General features: G+C 50.7%; 3 protein-coding genes across 3 annotated transcripts; all 3 read right to left on the bottom strand.

The window, feature by feature from the left end:
- Window positions 1–12958: 12958 nt before the first annotated feature.
- F5891DRAFT_1127448 (terpenoid synthase) lies at window positions 12959–15490 on the bottom strand (the record flags this gene model as incomplete). Its single annotated transcript, XM_041364182.1, has 7 exons — window positions 12959–13003; window positions 14201–14294; window positions 14349–14410; window positions 14456–14617; window positions 14668–14950; window positions 15013–15187; window positions 15337–15490. 7 exons carry the CDS (start codon window positions 15488–15490, stop codon window positions 12959–12961), a joined length of 975 nt encoding a protein of 324 aa, XP_041228405.1.
- A 1064-nt stretch (window positions 15491–16554) lies between these two features.
- On the bottom strand, window positions 16555–17276 carry F5891DRAFT_1185959 (uncharacterized protein; the record flags this gene model as incomplete). Its single annotated transcript, XM_041366618.1, has 2 exons — window positions 16555–16844; window positions 16910–17276. 2 exons carry the CDS (start codon window positions 17274–17276, stop codon window positions 16555–16557), a joined length of 657 nt encoding a protein of 218 aa, XP_041228404.1.
- A 270-nt stretch (window positions 17277–17546) lies between these two features.
- F5891DRAFT_1021356 (uncharacterized protein) lies at window positions 17547–18617 on the bottom strand. The gene is made up of 4 exons (XM_041361175.1): window positions 18275–18617; window positions 18154–18219; window positions 18098–18116; window positions 17547–18039 (listed from the first exon to the last, which is right to left on the bottom strand). The coding sequence occupies exons 1-4, from the start codon at window positions 18464–18466 to the stop codon at window positions 17666–17668; spliced, it is 651 nt and encodes a 216-aa protein (XP_041228403.1). The 5' UTR covers window positions 18467–18617; the 3' UTR covers window positions 17547–17665.
- Between the last annotated feature and the right edge of the window lie 82 nt (window positions 18618–18699).

Here is an 18699-nt window from a genome sequence, read left to right as displayed (position 1 = left end):
AGAGGAGCAGGAGCCGGAGCCGCTAGAGAACGTTCGGTTGAACCAACGTCGAACTCGCGGTTCGAAAAGGAGTCTCCAGCAGAGATTAGGAGTCGGGATGTTAGCATTGAGCCAGGAGAACCTGCTCAAAAACGAGCAAAGCTCGACTTTACCTGTCTTGAACTTAAGCCATCAGTCCTCGAAGAACCCGCCAAACCATTATCACCCAATCTCAAACTCACCATCTGCATCTTACAGAACTGGGCACAGGATCAGAAACAAGCTAAGCTCAAACTCATGTACCATGAACGCAGCCCAGAATTTCATGAGTCAGGATGGGCGGACATCGTTGCAGGACGAAGCATCAATCTCGACGCCATCCACACCATCATCACCACTTCATGAGCCGTTGACAAGCACAAGGAGACCATTGGGGACGTTGAGCTCACCTATGGAGTATCAGAGACGGCCACGAAGAAGATCACTACACAAGGCCAATGGAACGCGGCATGGAACAGGGCTGCACGAGCCCTCAAATTCGCTTTCCCGTTCAGACAGGCTGAACTTAACGCCTACTCCGAGCACATCAACGAGCAGTTCGACCAACAATTGGAGAGTTACCATGGACGCGTCCTCCGATATGACAAATCAGTCAGATTTAGAGTCGGAAACACTCGAAGGTATGAGTTGTCCGACTTTGAATGCTTCAAAGACATCTACAGCTCCCATTTCTCCGCCGGAGGAAGGTTACACAATGACTCGGGAGAATCTAGCAAAGCCACGGGAGCAGGACGAGATCTTCTTGTCAAAAGAGAACCATGTCGCAAATGGAATAGTGGCGAATGCACCCGCAGCGCTGCCACTTGTCGCTACGTCCATATCTGCAACATTGAACAGGACGGCCGGTTGTGTGGACGCCGTCATGTCAGATCAAAGCATAACGAAGATCAAACCAAGTCAAAATCAACATGAGGCATATCTCAAACGTCCGCGTTTTCGTCGAGGTTTGGTTTGGTCCCCCTTAGACGCCTCGTTCAGCCCAACTGCTCGGTCTACAGAGTATGCGGACCCTGTACCAACTGCGCCCGCTTATTTAGCAGATAGTGATGCTGCCCACACGGTCGCGGCTCACCCAGAACTCTTCAAGATAATAACACCAATTGTTACGCACTCAAATAGATCTGTTATGCGGAGCCCTAAGAGGGGCGTCGTCCGCTAATGTTCGTGACGTAACCGGAAGGGTCCGGTGTAGCGACTGAGACTGGCGATGTCGAGTCGGCAGATATCAGAGACGCGCGTGTCACGTGACTTCTAAGACGGATGTCTTCAAAGTCACTGACGTCCTCAAAGTAAGGACAGTCTTGTCCGAACGATGAGGTAGTCGATCGAGGTAGACTTAGGCGCGATGAGCACCTAAGAAAAGATACTAGAGACTGAAGCTGAGGGGGCTTCAGAAGGAAGTATGTTCGAGGGAAGATTGAGTAGATTCAAGTTAGGGAATCTAGTACAGAGTGACCGACTACTTATACTAAGTGGAAAGGGTTAAGGGCAAGGCTACCGTACTGTAGGTAAGGGCAAAGGGGAAACGGAAAGGGTATAGGTACGCTGGTAGCAGAGCCTGATTAGTGATGTAAGGTCGAGTGCGGAATGAGACCAAGAAACGTTGGAACGAGCCAACGGTAAATGATACAATGTGCAGCATGCACGAGTCAAAGGAAAGATAAGACAAGATAAGGAAAGCCACATTGGTGGCACGAGTCAGAACGAGTCATAGCCCGAAGGCACGTGCGCACGTTGGTGCGATAGGAGGGGGGGACGAGGGACGGGAACGGTCCCGAGGATCCGGTCAATGGATAGTCGGTAGAGAAGTACAAGCCGGAGGCATACGAGGGCGAGGACGAAGGGGAAAAATGATAGGGGGGCCATGTAGCCGATGTTACTTGTAACATTACCCCCGTTTCAAGGTAGAGTTCCACGAACTCTTTAATCGTCGTCCAGGGGAACGTAGTTGTCCTGGTTGTTATACCACTCGGGGTCGAAGTCGAGGTCTTCGAGCCAGGAGGCGGCTTTGATTGCGTTCTCTTCGCATTCTTGCTCAAGGCGAGCAGCGTCCTGGTCATACGCAGCTTCGAGCTGCTGCATGTCCCTGTAGAACCGGTCGGAAGAGGTTCCATGGCGAAGGATCTTTCTGCCGTCGAGTCGAGGGCAGAAGGGAGTGAGATGTTTTGGGGCAAATTGCCCACAAATGTGGCAGAAGTATTGCGCGCAGTGTTTCTGTTTGTGTCCAAAGACACGACACTGGCGGCAGACAACGTTGCTGCGGTAGACCTGGGTGGTCTCGGTGGCATCACGACGCGCGTTGTTGATGGCGTCTTCCTGGGCTTCCTCGCGAGGATAGTGCCTAGTGAAGTTCTGGGTGCGCGGGCGATGCGCGTGGGAGAGGGGTAGTCCTAGGGACAGGATGGATTGTGCGCGAGCACGGTGATTTCGGCATTGCGGAGTGGGAAGAGGTTCCGGAGAACCAATGGAGAGATGTGGGACCACTTCAGTGGGTACCCAATCGTCGGGGTTGAGAACGGGTGGTTCGGGAGGGCATTCATCCAACTCTGGGATGATGATAGAGATGGTGTTGACATCGCGGATGGGGGAGGGGTTACGTGGAGCGTAGAGCTCGCATTCGTATTCGTTATAGAGACGGTCGATCTCGGGGTTGGTCAGCTGGGTGACGTTGGGGATATGCTCTGGTGATTCAGAGCGGGGTAGTTGGGGAAGGAAGGGGGTCGGAGCTCTGTCATAGACAGCACGCTCGACGACTGCAAGCGGGTCGGGAGGGGGATTAAATGCCCGCTCCTCCTCGACGGCCATGACAGCGGCATGGAAGTTCCTGAGCTCAAACAGATTTAGCAAGGCTCGCTTGATCTTGCCTTGGTTATATCTGGTCGAGACGGTGGATAGGGAAGTCTCCCTAGCCAGGTCGATCCTGGCGATATCGCCGGTGAGGGTGTCGGTGGCCCTGAAGGCCTGGACGAGGTTCGTGGTTATGTCGTCGTTGGTGCGGTTGAGATAATTGTCGAGTCGAATTGCATACTGGGGGTCGCAGATGACTGCTTCCCAGTAGGCCCGTTGCCTATCTTGGACAACTGAGCGAAGGGATGGTCGTCAGAAGACGGTGTATCCCGGGGGGGAGGGCCTATCATGGCCATGCGTTGGCTGGCTCATCAGGTCGTGGTCGGAGGCAGACGCATGAGAGGTAGCGGATCGGTGCGAGGAAACAGACGACGCTGAGACCGACATAGTGAAGCGTCTTTCCTTGGGTAGTGGCGTAGGTGGGGTATTGGGTAACGGGTCGCTGTTTGTCGATGGGTTTGGGTTTTGTGGGGCGGTGGCGATTGCGGATTCGTTGGCGATGGAAGGTTTTGGTGTCGGTGTGGATGGGTTCGTCGGTGGGGTCAGCCCTAGTGTAGTGAGGGCGGTAGGAGAAGTTGCAGTGGCGTTTGTTGATCAACATGAGATGGCGATTGAAGCGATCTTGAGTTGCTTCTTATACGCCTTCAGGAGCTCCGCTGCGGACTTCAATTCTGTTTCGGGGAGCCACGTTCGTTCGGAGGCAGGATAGCCAACCCAAGACACGAGGTACCGGCAACGCGATCCGGTACCTTTGTGTTGGAGGATAGCTTCCACTTCGTAGTGTTCCTCTCCATCGATAAGATCAGGAGGAGGTTCGGTGAAATTCGGTCCATGCACGTCTGTCTCCTGATAGGAGGAAAGTTCCGAGGCATGGAACGTGGGGTGGATACGCCAGCTGGCAGGCAGCTTTAGCTGGAACGTGATGGGGGAGAGGACCTTCTGGATTGGGAAGGGTCCATATCGTTTTGGGGCGAGTTTCCTAGAAGGGAATCCGGTGATTAGGTTCGTGGCGGATAGCCATACCTTATCACCAACGTTCCATGGCTTGTAGCGCTGGCCATAGGAACGATCAGCCATGCGTTGCTGCGCGAGGCTGTGGCATGCAAGGGCTTCTTCGCGGATCTTGGCGAGTGACTTGACTCGGTCTTCGGTGGTTGGTAGGGTAGAGTCGGGGAAGAGATGGGGGATGCCTCGTGGTTCATAGCCCATCATGAGGTAGAAGGGAGAGGCATTTCTGGCAGAGTGTCATCGGGAGTTATGAACGAACTCGGCCATAGGCAAGTGCTTTGCCCATTTGGAGGGAGTTGTCCGGCAGTAGATCCGGAGGTAGGTTTCGAGCTCTTGGTTGAGCCGTTCGGTCTGGCCATCTGTCTGAGGGTGGTAGGCAGTGGAAAGTGCGACTTGGTAGTCGAGGAGTCGTCCTAGCTCCTTTGCTAGCTTCGAGGCAAATTGGGGGCCTCGGTCCGAGATGATCTTGTCATAGAGTCCGAAGCGCATGAACACTTTCTTGAAGAAAAGTTCGGCTACTCCTTCCGCTGTGATGGTTTTTCTGCAAGGGCAGAGAATTACCCCCTTCATAAGCCCATGGTCTACCACGACCATGACAGAATCATAGCCGGCGCTCTCGGGGAGGTCGGTGATTAAATCAACCGAAACCTGAGCGAAGGGCCGGAGGGCCGAGGAGGGTATCGGGGTGAGGGGAGGTGTCGTGGGGTGGGTGTTAACCTTCATCTGCTGGCACATGGCACAGCCATCGACGTATTTCCTAATGAAGGAGCCCATTCCGGGCCACCAGTAGGATTTCTTGACGTTCCATTCGGTACCGGAACGCCTGGGGTGCCCGGCGGTTGAGTGATCGTGATGTAGAGACAACACGCGATGCCGGAGGTCGGGGGGAACGTAGGCACGATCCTTATAGAAGAGAACACCATCGGTGAACCTCCAATCGGAAAGTGCAGACTTCATGGGGGGTGCGCACACCCCGGAGAGGGCGTCCAAGGCTGTTTTCACAGTCTGGTCGGAGGGGTCATCAGAGAGTCGTTGAAACTCGTCTGCGAGTTCAGCGTCGATTAGACGGGTGAACAAGGTGTCGGGGAGGAGGATACGATCTTCATTATCCTGACCAGCTATAGCGTGGTCTGGACGGCGGGATAAGGCATCCGGTGCAGCGAGCTTTGTTCCAGGAACGTGGTGAAGTTCCAGATCAAAGTTGGTGAGCGTGAGGTGCCACTGGGCCTGTCGTCGGGTGAGTCGTTGTGCGGAGCGGAAATAGATCAGGTTCTTGTGATCCGTGAAGACAATGACCGGGTGAGGGTTTCCTTCGAGGAAATGCCTCCAAGCCTGAAGGGCTCGGATGATGGCAAGGAGTTCCCGGTTGTAGATCTCGTAGTTCCGTTCGGCCGCGTTGAGGGACTGGGAGAGATAGCCGCAGGGGTGGTAATCCCCATTGCTATCTGTCTGGAGCAAGACTGCTCCGGTTGCGAAGAGCGAAGCGTCAGTTGCAAGCGCAAACTGTCGCGAGGAGTCGGGGTTCCGCAGAACCGGTTCGGTGGTGAATAGCTTCTTCAGATGCTGGAATGAAGCTTCGGTGGAGTCGGACCAAGAGAAGGGGATCTCCTTCTTGGTTAGGTCTAGGAGAGGGCGTGCGATGTCGGAGTAGTGGGGAATGAAATGACGGTAGAAGTTGCAGAATCCGAGGAAGGACCGCACGTCCTTGACCGAAGAGGGTTGTTGCCATTCGCTGATGCCTTTCAGCTTGGCAGTGTCCATAGCGACCTGTCCGGGTCGAATGATCATACCGAGGTACTCGACTTCTTGAGTGTCGAAAGTACATTTCTCGGGTTTGAGGAAGAGAGACTCTTTGCGGAGTTTCTCCAACACTCGGCGGGTCCTCTGCCGGTGTTCGTCCAGGTTATCTGAAAAGATCAGGATGTCGTCCATATAGACGATTAACCATCCTTCGTTCAGTTCTTCTGAAAATGTCTGGTTCATGTAAGCTTGGAAGGTGGCGGGTGAATTGCATAATCCAAAAAACATTACCTTGGGCTCAAAGAGCCCGTATGAGGTGGAGAACGCGGCTTTCCACCTATCGTCGGGATGAATGAGGATATTGTTGTATCCTGAGCGTACGTCGACCTTTGTGAACCATTGTGCCTTGTTGAGTTTCGCAAGCAAGGGTGGTATCAAAGGGAGTGGGTACGCGTTCTTGATCGTCCATTCGTTGATGTATCGGTAGTCCTGGCAGGGGCGGAGAGACCCGTCCTTCTTGCCGACAAAGAAGAATCCAGCAGCTTGAGGAGACTTCGAGGGTTGGATGAAATCTTTGGCGAGGTGTTCGTCCAAAAATGCTTTGACAGTGTCGGTTTCCTTTGGTGAGAGCGGGTAGGCTCGAGAAGATTTCGGAATGAAGCCTTCCTTCGTTTCGATCTTGTGGTCTACTCCCGGTCGTGAGGGAGGGAGTTTGTTTAGACCGTCCTTTGCGAAGATGTCAGCAAAATCATGAAGATAGGAAGGTACCAGTTCTTCGAATGATTTCTTCTTCTTCTCCTGCGCGTCCTCCATAGCAAATTCTTGAGCTTTGTTGGAGGTCTTCGTGTAGTCCTGCTGAGAGGCGAGGATCCAGAGGTTCCGGAGGGGTTTTGCTCGTCGGTGGAGAGCCTTCCGGATTTCTTTCTTCGAGGTCCCATCCTTGGTGAGCAGGGTGTCGAAAGAGATGTTCTCAATGATCCGGACGGATGTTCCGTCCGAAGCATATTCCACTAGAACTTCATCGTCAGTGAGGGGATAAGTGGAGATCTCCTCAACTTTATCCGCGATATGGGTCTGTCCGACCCAGACATCGTCCATGGTGTTGAAGTCGGTGTCTTCGAAGGGCACGATGATTGGCGCCGTCTTCTTCTTGTTACGCTTCTTGCGTTTCTTGATTTCTTCGAGGCAGTGTTGAGTGCCTTCGGGGAGTCGTTTGAGGGGTGAAAAGTCCTCGTCATCGAGTTCTTCTAGGACAGCCTTTTCTCCACGAAAGAGATATGGCTTGGCCCTGCTTTCTCGCCGGGAGGCGTTGAGTTCCCTCTCCACCTCCTTTGACCTATTGGTCGCAGGCAGGGAGATCGTGTTGGCCTTCCAGTCAATATTGGGCATCATGGCACTAAGCCAAGGTTTTCCAAAAAGTAGATCATCATGCTTGGAAAGTTTCGTTACGTTGAACTTTCCATACATAAGTCTCCAATCGAGACGAATGAATAGCATGCAGTATTGGGTTACCTGTCCTGCCGAGGACGGGCTTCCGTCTACTGTGGTGATCCAGAAGGGTTTCTTGAGTAGGTGGGTCCGGATCCCATTTTGCTTGACGAAGTCATAGCTAATGAAGGTCCCACCTGCCCCTGAGTCGATGATGGCGGTCGACTGAACAGTTTTGGCACTGCAAGAAGAGAAAAGTGTCACCGGGACACGAAACTCGTTGGATTTACCAACAGCTTTAGTATACAATGCGCAGATAGAGGGAATTGACCGTTCGACAAGCCCTCTCTTTAAAAATCCTTTCTTTTGACAAGGTTGACTTCGATGTCTTCCTTGTCAGAAGACTCGTCAAGCTGGCAGACGCCAGACTTGCTTGGCTTCTTGCCTTTGTCTTCTTCGTTGTTCTTGTCTCCTCGGCGCACCTTCGGGTGGAACCGGTGTAGAAACAACAATACTGAGAGGAACAAAGAAATGCTCCTGACTGTATCTAAAAAGTTGTAGGTCGTGCGTTGCCTAGTCTGCGATACTTGAGATGGCAAGTGCATTCGACCCTAAAGGGGAAGCAGGTGCAGCGGAGATCTAGAGGTATGCGCTTCAGCGAAGCGCAAGAAAGCGCCGGTGCGCGCAAGGTATGAAGGCGCGGGAAAGCGCGCGCGTATTAGCGCGAAGCACGGGAAAGCGCGCGCGTGTAAGCGGAAATAAGAGAGACTAAACTTATGTGAAGATATAAGCAAGATAAAGGATGTGAGATGTGTTGTGCTAATGAATAGATTTCTACTGCGACTTTCTAAGTAGTAAGTACTAGGTAAAGTTGGGTGAAAAGTAAGGTTCTACTGCTGGCGCTTATATAGCGCGCCTAAGCGCGCTCATGCGGAGCCGAAGCGCTACCGAGTAGGTATGTAAAAATATATATGAGTGAGAAACTATGATAAAAATAAAGGTGGAACTATGCTAATAAAGGAAATGGAAATATACACACTAGGGAGCTTGGTGGACAGTGGATGGATGCATCTGGATGGCTGGCGCTATAGGGCGCGCAAGCGCGGGAACGCGCGCGCGCGCGTATACATCGTGAAGCGCGGGAATGGTGCGCGCATGGCGCGCGTTGCGCGGGAAAGCTGCGCGTCATATAGGAATCACTGTGGATGGTACACAGAGTGATGCTGCGAGTTGGTGCTGTATACTCCCTAGTGTAAAGCGCCATATCACACTATGAGATGCATGAGTCTCTACACCGGGAGTCATTTGCTCGATGGCCCTTCTCCTTGCATTTGAAGCAAAGGCCTTTATCGAAGCACTTCTGTCGTTCCTCAGGCATGAGGGAACGATCAACGTCCATAGCATCAGGATCGCGTTGGCGGACCTGAGGCTTGGGGCGTACCGATCTGTTGTTGGACACAACTGCTCTTGATCGCTTGTAGTTGGCTTCCAACTGTATCGCGGCAGTGTACCATTTATTGATGGTGGTGGGAACGACCTCCTTCCCGTAGATGGCGGTTCGAAGTCCTGGTTTCAACCCTCGTTCGAAGAAGTGGATGAGGGCGACGTCCTGCTTGAGACTAGCAGTGGACGACAGGGTTTTGAACGTCGCGATGTAGGGCATCACGTCGCCGGTTTGGCTCAAACCATGAAGCTTGGTTAGAGCCTCAGTCATCCGGTCGACCGGGTGGAAGGATTCGGTGAAGGCCTTCTTGAAGTCCTTCCAGCTACCGAAGTCGACGGCAGGTTTGTCGAAGGCTGCTCGGTAGAAGGTGTCAGCCCAGACGCGGGCGTCTCCATCGTTCATGTACTGGAGTGCAACAGCGACCTTGGTTTGGTCGGAGCTGTAGATCGTCGAGTTGATGAGGAAGTATGTCTCCACCAAGTACATCCAGCGCTCGGCATCATCGATGCTTCCATCATAGTTCTGTGGTACTCCAGCCTTTAGTTCAGGCCTGGATACGACCACTGTCGGTTGTTGGGTGGGGCCTCCGGACATTCTTGTTCCAGGGTTCGAGTTGAGGTTGCCGTACGGTTGTTCGTCGGGAAACTCGTCGGAGGACGTGTGGTCTTCTTCCGATTCTTCTTCTTCGGAGTCCGGAGTGTTGGGATCACGTTCCCAAGGGTACTTCGGGATCCAGGTAGTCGTGGTGTCTGTCGGTTAATGGCCGTGCGGATGGCAGGGCGCAGAAAAAGGAAACTTGAATCTTTTGTTACGCACTCAAATAGATCTGTTATGCGGAGCCCTAAGAGGGGCGTCGTCCGCTAATGTTCGTGACGTAACCGGAAGGGTCCGGTGTAGCGACTGAGACTGGCGATGTCGAGTCGGCAGATATCAGAGACGCGCGTGTCACGTGACTTCTAAGACGGATGTCTTCAAAGTCACTGACGTCCTCAAAGTAAGGACAGTCTTGTCCGAACGATGAGGTAGTCGATCGAGGTAGACTTAGGCGCGATGAGCACCTAAGAAAAGATACTAGAGACTGAAGCTGAGGGGGCTTCAGAAGGAAGTATGTTCGAGGGAAGATTGAGTAGATTCAAGTTAGAGAATCTAGTACAGAGTGACCGACTACTTATACTAAGTGGAAAGGGTTAAGGGCAAGGCTACCGTACTGTAGGTAAGGGCAAAGGGGAAACGGAAAGGGTATAGGTACGCTGGTAGCAGAGCCTGATTAGTGATGTAAGGTCGAGTGCGGAATGAGACCAAGAAACGTTGGAACGAGCCAACGGTAAATGATACAATGTGCAGCATGCACGAGTCAAAGGAAAGATAAGACAAGATAAGGAAAGCCACATTGGTGGCACGAGTCAGAACGAGTCATAGCCCGAAGGCACGTGCGCACGTTGGTGCGATAGGAGGGGGGGACGAGGGACGGGAACGGTCCCGAGGATCCGGTCAATGGATAGTCGGTAGAGAAGTACAAGCCGGAGGCATACGAGGGCGAGGACGAAGGGGAAAAATGATAGGGGGGCCATGTAGCCGATGTTACTTGTAACACCAATCAACGTTGATCAGTTTCAATGCCTGTTGAAAAACCACCCTAATCAGCCCTTTGTTCTTTTGGTGTGCCGAGCGCTTCGAGAAGGATTCTGGCCATGGGCCGACGCTTCGGATGAAGCCTACCCTTCCGTTAACGATAACTCTATGCGCACTTGCACGAAGACTGAAGAGCAACAAAGATTCATTGATGAGCAGCTTGAAGAAGAAATAAGACTGGGACGAGTATCTGAAAGCTTCGGAATGGAACTACTTCCTGGAATGTATAGTGTGCCGATGCATACTGTTCCCAAACCTAATTCTGATAAGCTATGTCTCGTCGTGGACCACACTGCTGGTGAATTCTCGCTCAACTCCATGATCGATTCAGACGCCATCAAAGGAACTAAGCTCGATGGTTTACATTCGCTGGGAGCGTCGCTGCTTCAGTTTCGGCAACAGCACCCTCATGAACAACTAGTTCTATTCAAATCGGACGTCTCGCAAGCTTTTCGTAGGTTACCAATGCATCCGCTGTGGCAGACCAAGCAGGTGCTAACGGTACGAGGACAATGCCATGTAGACCGTAATAACAACTTTGGAGGAAGAGGATCCCCCAAAGTTTGGATCTCTTTCATGTCCCTGGTCGCTTGGATCGCTATCCATCATGCGTTAATTGAGGCACTCAAGTTATATATGGACGACTCTTTTTCATTCGAACTCGCGGGGAAAACGTTATACTATGAACCCTATGAATGTTTCTACCCGGAAAAGCAAACTCGACTACTACATCTCTGGGACGAACTTGGTGTCCCTCATGATCATCCAAAGCAAGTCTTTGGTTGTCCTCTGACAGTCATAGGCTTCGAAGTCAACCCTAATGCCATGTCGGCTACCTTACCTTCACACAAGAAAGACGAGCTGGTGATGCACTTGCGTCAATTCGGCGGAAGGAACTTTCGGTGGACACTTCGCGAGTATCAACAACTCGCGGGGTGGTGTGAATGGAGTTTTAACGTCTTTCCATTACTCAAGCCTGGACTCTCAGCTATCTACGAGAAGATACGAGGGAAAGACCAACCACACGCTCGTCTACATGTCAACAATGGCATCATCTTCGAATTGAACTGGATGGCAGATCATATGGAGAAGCTGCCCGGGCTACTATTCTACAAAGCCTTGGACTTTAACCCACTGTCTGAGGATGTGGTAGTAGTCTACACGGACACATCAGGATTAGGAATGGGTCTATGGTTTCCTCATGAGAACTTCGCCGGTCAGTCGCCATTGCCCATTGAAGCTCCCAAAGACACCATCTTCTTCTTCGAGGCCCTCGCAGTGTGTTCAGCCATTCATGCCATACCGAACATGATGGAAAGCCCACCTAGGATGCTCATTTACACCGACAATTCCAACACAGTAGCAATGTTTAACTCACTTCGTGCTCATCCCCCTTATAACTCCATCGTTCTAGCGGCAGTGGACGTCCTGCTGGAGTATCAAGTAGACCTGCGTGTCGAATTCATCCCTGGTTCGGAGAACAGGGTAGCCGACGCACTTTCGCGATTCCAGAACGAACGTGTATTGGAGATAGCTCCTGCTGCGAGCTTCTTCGATTTCGAACCCCCTCGAGACGCGCTGGGGGCAGCGAAAAAATGATGAATGTATCTTCATCGTCCAGGCAACCTCTGAGGGAAGCCTGGACACCTGAGCGCCTCTTGTACGAGCGCTCAGTAGCACTTGGTTTCGCTATTGACTCAACAACAGCATCTGTGTACAACTCGCATCTGAACTCATACATCACCTTCTGTCGACTGCATCACCTGCCAATCAATCCAACGATTGATACACTATCTTTTTACGTGGTTTGGTTATCGCATCACATCGAACCACGCTCCGTCGACTCTTACCTTTCAGGAATCTCGAGTCGACTCGAAGACACGTATCCTGACGTCCGTGCGGCTCGACGTTCATCGCTAGTCGTACGGACACTTCGTGGCTGCAAACGCCGTTTGTCAAAACCGGTACAAAGGAAATTACCTTTGAGTATCGACGACTTGCAGCAGGTCCAAAGGAAGCTCGGTTTAGAGTTAGAGCACGACGATAGTCTGTTCTTAGCTCTGCTTTTCACTGGGTTTCTGACTCTGCAACGACTGGGAGAACTCACTTGGCCTGATGCAGTGAAGCATCAATCTTACAGAAAAGTCCCTCTCCGACACACTCTCTCCATCACGGCAAGAAGCATCTCCTACACGCTACCTTATCAGAAGAACGATGGCTTGGGGACTGGGAGCACCATCCTCTTGTTATCGGATTCCGTTCTCGACAACGACCCACTGCCGGTGTTACGTCGTTACTTCGCATTCAGAGACGGGTCTTTTCCCTCTCGCCCAGCGCTGTGGTTGACAAGCGCTGGTTCGATTCCCACACGCTCTTGGTTTCTTCGGCGTCTGCGCCAATATTGTGGCTCGGCCATGTCGGGTCACTCGATGAGAGCAGGAGGAGCCACTGCACTGGCTATAGCAGGTATGACGCCTGATCTTATTCAAGCTGCAGGGCGGTGGTCATCGGACGAATTCAAAAAATATATATGCCAACATGCATTCTTGCTGAACGCACTGTTACACGGGTCCGCACGGACCACACAAATGACATGAGACATCTCGTGTGTCATTCAGGACAAGGATCTGCTTCTTCAAATAAGAAAACGGCACCAAGACCAGAAAGCAAAAGACAACACCGCATATTAAAAATAAATAAAAAATAGGCCCTTTAGCATGTCCTTCGCGCCTCCGTCGCTCACATCTTCTCTTTCGCGCTTCTCCTTCGCACCTCCGGCTCTCACTTTCATCTTTTCTCCCACCGGAGCTTTTCTATTGCTCACTTGAGCACGTTTTTTTCCTCGAGACCCGCGTCTTCTACACTCTATGCTATCATGTACAGTACTTCGTCTCTCGGTTTCGCAATAAAATTCAACGAGTCCCCCGAGCATGGAGCTGGGGGACTCCGCTTGCCTAATCACCGCGAGACCTTAGCGTAAAAAGTTGATTCAACGTTCGCCTATTATACACCTTCTATCCACGTTCTTATTACATAATATTTTCGTTCTCCGTTTCAACGATCCTCTTGCCATAACTTGAGTCTGGACTTCTGTCGCAGTTGGCGGGAAGATCCTGCAGTTTCGTCAATGATGAACATATGACGTTGATTGGGACAATAGGCACTGGAAGAGTTCTCATACCAAAACCATCCTCAACGAGCCACTTATCATGGACTTCGAGTCTCGACCTATCATGTCACAGAAGTTTCGGCCACTGTCTCCACGTGCATCAAAATTTCTCATGTCTCCGTTCCGCCAGCACCTCCGAGGAAGCCTGTGGATCATTGTGTGTCGAGAAAATACCACCAGCTGTTTGTATACATTGCAATAGTCATGATGTAATTCTCACCTTGCGAGGCAGGAGGTGTGTTCCTGAAACTTGTCGTGTTGTGGATAACGACAGATGCTTCCGCCACTGAATCCGATTTCTGCGCGATGCCAAAGAAGACATTGAAAAAATACTGGAGACGTTAGAGTTTTACCCCCTTTATCACTATCCTTACACATACTGCTCACCAGAACGGCTGGTTTCTCCCTGTGGTGCGGAAGAAATGGGACGATCGCCGCAGCCAGGCACTCGACCACGGCAAGGGAAAGCCTAGAACTTGTCATTCAGTTCTCCATCGATCCACTGGGGATGGTCGTCGCGCTTTGGTTGTCACCGTATTCCTGCCACAGTCCAAACCATGACTTGGGTAGCTTTTATTGCCCTCCCTGCCCCAAGTCAACGCTATATGTGATGTTCCGTGCATCCAAGATTTTTATCATTAGCAAGAGGGCTTCATCAATATGCTCGTACCCAATCAACATTTGTGTATGTCATATATCTACAGTATCAAAAATTTATTTGCATAGGCCAATATCGATTCATACAGGTGCTCCTAATGGTTTCTTCATCTAGCTTCAATTCACCAGGCTGCACCACCGGGTGACCTGGCCATCTATCTGTTCATGTAAGTATCGAGACCGTGACGTTACAGCTGCACTGTGGCATAGATATTCGATAAATCGGCAACATTGACCTTCGTCATCGAGGATGCGTCGCCGTATTTGATCTTTGGTAACAACGGTACAAGCCTACTTTGCTGTATATTTGTGCCCTCGGTGCCAAAGTATCTGAAATTTTAAGCAGAGTGAGTGACGATTCACACAATTGGACTTAGTTGTGACCTTTGACTTTCATAACTCCAGCAATGGTTTGCTCGAGCCCAAGCTGCCATCCCATCCAAATACTCGATGAGACCCGGGGCATCGGTGCAAATTTCCGATGAAGGGACCTGTGCAAGACCGTCCATAAACTGCTTCCCGACTTGAGTATGATAGCGTGCTGCCCAAGCCATCGCACCGCTTCTGTCGAGGCCAAGTTCCAGCATGATAGCGGTAATCAAATTATGGTTTTCGTCCCCAGTTGCTTGCTCTCTGTTGTACGAGGCCATGTCCTATGAAAGTCTTCAGCATGCTGTCAACTACTCCTTGAAGATGACTTTACGTTGTCGACCACAATCAGCTCTACAACACATTGACGCAGTTCCACGATCATAAGGTGGTAGAACACTTCGTCAGGAAACTCCATACTCATTTCATGTATTGTGAGAGAAGCTGCAGCACCAGATGTATCCCGACGGAGCTTGAGATAGTCATCGATACTGCGGCAATGACTATGGTCACGGTCCTCAGCCTCGCCAACTACTGCATGAATGTATGCAGTGTAACTGTCAAGGAAATGACGCTGAAAAGACTGGCTAGCGGTCTGGATTGCACGAGCCCAAAATCTACGCACAGATACCTTGAACATTAGGTATTTCATCAAACAATACAATTTGGAGATACCTACTGTCGCACAATTTCACCCAGGATACATTCACCTTCTGGTCGCATCTTATGAGGATCGTGTAGGGCATCGAGTACAATGTCCATCATTTCCTTGGTGACTGCCGCATTTTCTTTGTCGGTGTACTCGTCAAATATGAAAAATACATTCATCAAATCACAGCCGATTCGAAGGTGGTCTTATAAAGTAAGTGGTCAGTGGTTGATGGTTTACCAGTGCTGAAATGCACACCTCTCGATACATTCGGATAAGCAAGTGCTGCTAGTCGAGCTATAAGCACAAAATGTGTCAGCCATTTTCAGAATGAAAGCTAGATATTGGACCAACCCAAATCACACTTGTCGAATGCCTCCTGTGACTTGGGGTCCAGAGCCCTGAAATCACGGAACGCAGCATCGACTTCCGTTTTCACATCCTCGAAATGAGGATTGATGGCACGAGGCCAGGGCCAGTTGACCATGGTGTCTGGGAGGTAAAACATCATCTTTGCACAAGCATCCATGATATGGTTTCCGAGAATAAGTGCGGGCGTGTACAAGAGGAGAGATATTATTGCTTGTCAATCCAGGACTTGCAGCAGAACTCATATACCCTTCCCTCGGCGCTAATCTTATGCACCATATCTGGCTGATGCATGAATGTGGATGAGATGTTGTAGATACGTAGGTAGAACGAAGTTCGGCGAATACACATTGAACTTTTCCGATCAAATGGAAGTAAAGCGATAAGATAAACCTTGTTGCGCGAAGCACCAAAACCAACGCTGGGCATTTAACATTTAATTTTGAGCTCCCCTAAACATGTCCGTGAATGGCAACGCACCATCATTGGAAACTGTGTAAGTGTGCAGTGGATTTTCAAACCTTTACCGGTGTACCAGCTGTGGGGCGTATAAAAACACTTATCAAAGGGGAACGTTCCAGGACCATAAAGGCCTAGGGCAACTGGATTCGGGATAGGCTGGCTTTGAAACATTGATCATCCCGGATCCTTCATAAGTACTGATGCCTGCTTGGCCCGCTTCTAGCTGGGATCGGATATTGTCCGGTCAGGACGTCCTTGTAAATACAGTTCTAGGACCGCTAATCGGTAACGCTGCTTGGCACGCGGCAATCAATTCCCTTACTCCGACACCAGTGCAAGACTGACACATTGTACAGCCTATCAGCGGGTTGGATTATGCTACAGAATGCTACAAAGCGCTCTGTAGCACTCTGTAGTGAATTACGTTTCCCTGATGTGTTTCGTCTCGAATGATATTCACGATGAGCTTCGAGCAATGCAACCCAAGCGTCAATGGTCCCTGGACAACTGCAGTATTGACGAAGAGAAAAATCCATGCCTTAAGACCGACACTTGGCATATTGCATATATACGATGTAATTGCCCCGAGGATTCTGGAGGAACGACCATGTTTGTAGGGTAAGTGCATAGGAGGAATAAAGATGGATACTGGCGGAGTGGTCCCAGATATACACGACGAGTGCCGCCTATCCAGCGCATGCTGCAACGATGACCCAAAGAGAAATGTCAACTTTTCGGATGCTAAGGTGAGCGAGCCGCATGCCACGCGGAGGGCTGTGTTTCTGGTGGCGTCGCTGGACCTCCATACTTGTCTAGGTCAGACACACGACGCATGCACCAGAAAGTAGTAGTGATCGATTGCGTGTGGTGGACGAGTGCGGTGGTCAGGTCTAAAGGCGAGGAGCCCCACGTCAAGATTTTGGCAGCCCGCATCCCTGACAATGCGATCATCACCTGGAGGAGTGCGACGCACAAAATGAGGAGAGGAAACCCTGTGATGATAACACCATCGTAATCTGCTGGTATCCATACTATAAAGTTCATACGAGGAGTGAGGCCGAGCTGTAGGATACAATGAGGAGGACAGCCGAGACACCGTTGAGCAAGGTGTCGTTCAGGTTGTACCATCCACGAGCTGCAGTCAGAGGGCGCATATTGGTATTGAAACGAAGCCGAGACTCTGAGGCCAGCGCAGAGCGCAATGAGATGTCATGGACGAAGCCTATGGACCCGGTACATAACGTGACGATTAAGTCAAAATGAGCAGCAGCAACCAAAGCCAAGATTCCGCTTCCTCCTGTGCTCAGCCCCAGTGCAGCACTTGAGGTTGTAGGCTCGGATGTGGACGAAGTTGCAGTGCCGTTGGTAGAGGTCAACGTCGCAGAGAGGCGAGCGAACTTCGAAGTACTTGAAGACAGCGTAAGTGGTCGTAGAGATGGACGTAGGTGAAGGTGAAGTACCATTGAAGATGTATCTTTTCTTCTCAGTAACCTTATAGAGTGATTGATCGTGCTTCGCAAGCGAAAGTCAAGGTAATTGGGTGTGGAGACATGAAAAACGACTTCTTTACAATTTTAAGACAGTCTCAGAATATGGATCTCGGTGTATGGAAGGTGAGGCACATCACTGGAAGCAAGGTAGTACCGCAGCGCTCAGATGGTGCTTATATGGGGTCCTACTCGGAGTTTGTGCATAACTATGCCAATTAGAGTCTGTCAATTGCAAGTTATAAGTTATATGTGATGAGAGATTGATCAATATTCTGTCACGTGTCATTGTCTATAGTACAAGTTTAAGGCTACGTAGCACCAGCCTCATGTTGGCGAGCAAAAAAACTATAAAGTTTTCCCAATCAGCTGTTTCGCAGCACGATTAATCCTACAGCAGTAGCGAACAAGGCCAAGATTCCGCTTCCTCCTGTGCTCAGCCCCAGCGCAGCACTTGAAGTTGTAGGCTCGGATGCGGACGAAGTCGCAGTGCCATTGCCAGAGGTCGACGTCCCAGACGAGCCAAGCGAAGTACTTGAAGATAGTATAGTGGTCGTCTGGATGGATGTAGGCACCGACAAGGACGTAGGTGACGATACAGACGTAGGTGAAGGTGAAGTACCGCCATCAGTAGAAGTTCTAGTACTGGAAGAAGTCAAGAGAGTGCGAGACGGGTTTTGACCAGGAAGAGTGAGCTCTTGAAGTGAATAGCCGTAATCAGAGCAAGAGACGTAGAGTCCTAGTGTATGTATTGATCAGGCAATTGGCTCAGATGTGCCATATGAGGCTGAGCTTACCGTCCAAATCACTCTGTGCCTAGTGTATAATCCGTAGCATTCAATGCAGTGCCAACGCATAAGAGGCAGTCGTAGTAGCTTGTTTCAAAGGACTGGGTGCAGCATGTGGTCATAGGACATCCCTGGACAAGCGTTAGCACATCAACAAGGACGAGCCTGTCCGGGATGCGAGCTTACATCATTCACTTCATCATTGACAGGATCGCAGATCGAGGTACACTGTGGAGGAACGGTGCTGCTTTGTCTTTTGTACGACGGACTCGACAGCACCCGGAAAGACCGAGTCAAATAAGACTCAGTGCTTGGATGTGATGAAACAAAGGTAGTAGCCACCGACAAGACTACGAGGCAGGCTGCAGAGGCACGCATCGTTGACTGTCGTTTCAAAGTCGTATGACAAGGGGCTGCTTGTGATGGGGAAGACCATATGAGCCAGGAGCATAGTATATAAGTGCGAATTGGAGGTCAGCGTCAAGTTGCGGTGCATCCGTGATCATACGCATAAGATTCATGCTTGCGGCAAGCATTCTGATTTGCTGGACGTGAACTTATTGTTAAGAAGCCGAAGGTCATGTTTTATGTAATATCACGGACTTTCATAT

The sequence above is a fragment of the Suillus fuscotomentosus genome (assembly GCF_016647785.1).
Source record: "Suillus fuscotomentosus strain FC203 chromosome Unknown F5891scaffold_15, whole genome shotgun sequence".
In the NCBI taxonomy this organism is placed as follows: Eukaryota; Fungi; Basidiomycota; class Agaricomycetes; order Boletales; family Suillaceae; genus Suillus; species Suillus fuscotomentosus.
This window is presented reverse-complemented; position numbering and strand designations above follow the sequence as displayed.

Bases quoted from the DNA above. Each gene is read 5' to 3' on its own strand.
- F5891DRAFT_1021356 (XM_041361175.1), bottom strand. From the start codon at position 18,466: ATGCGTGCCTCTGCAGCCTGCCTCGTAGTCTTGTCGGTGGCTACTACC. The intron at 18,220-18,274 runs GTAAGCTCGCAT...ACGCTTGTCCAG, and splicing joins TCAATGATGAAGTGAATGAT to GGATGTCCTATGACCACATG.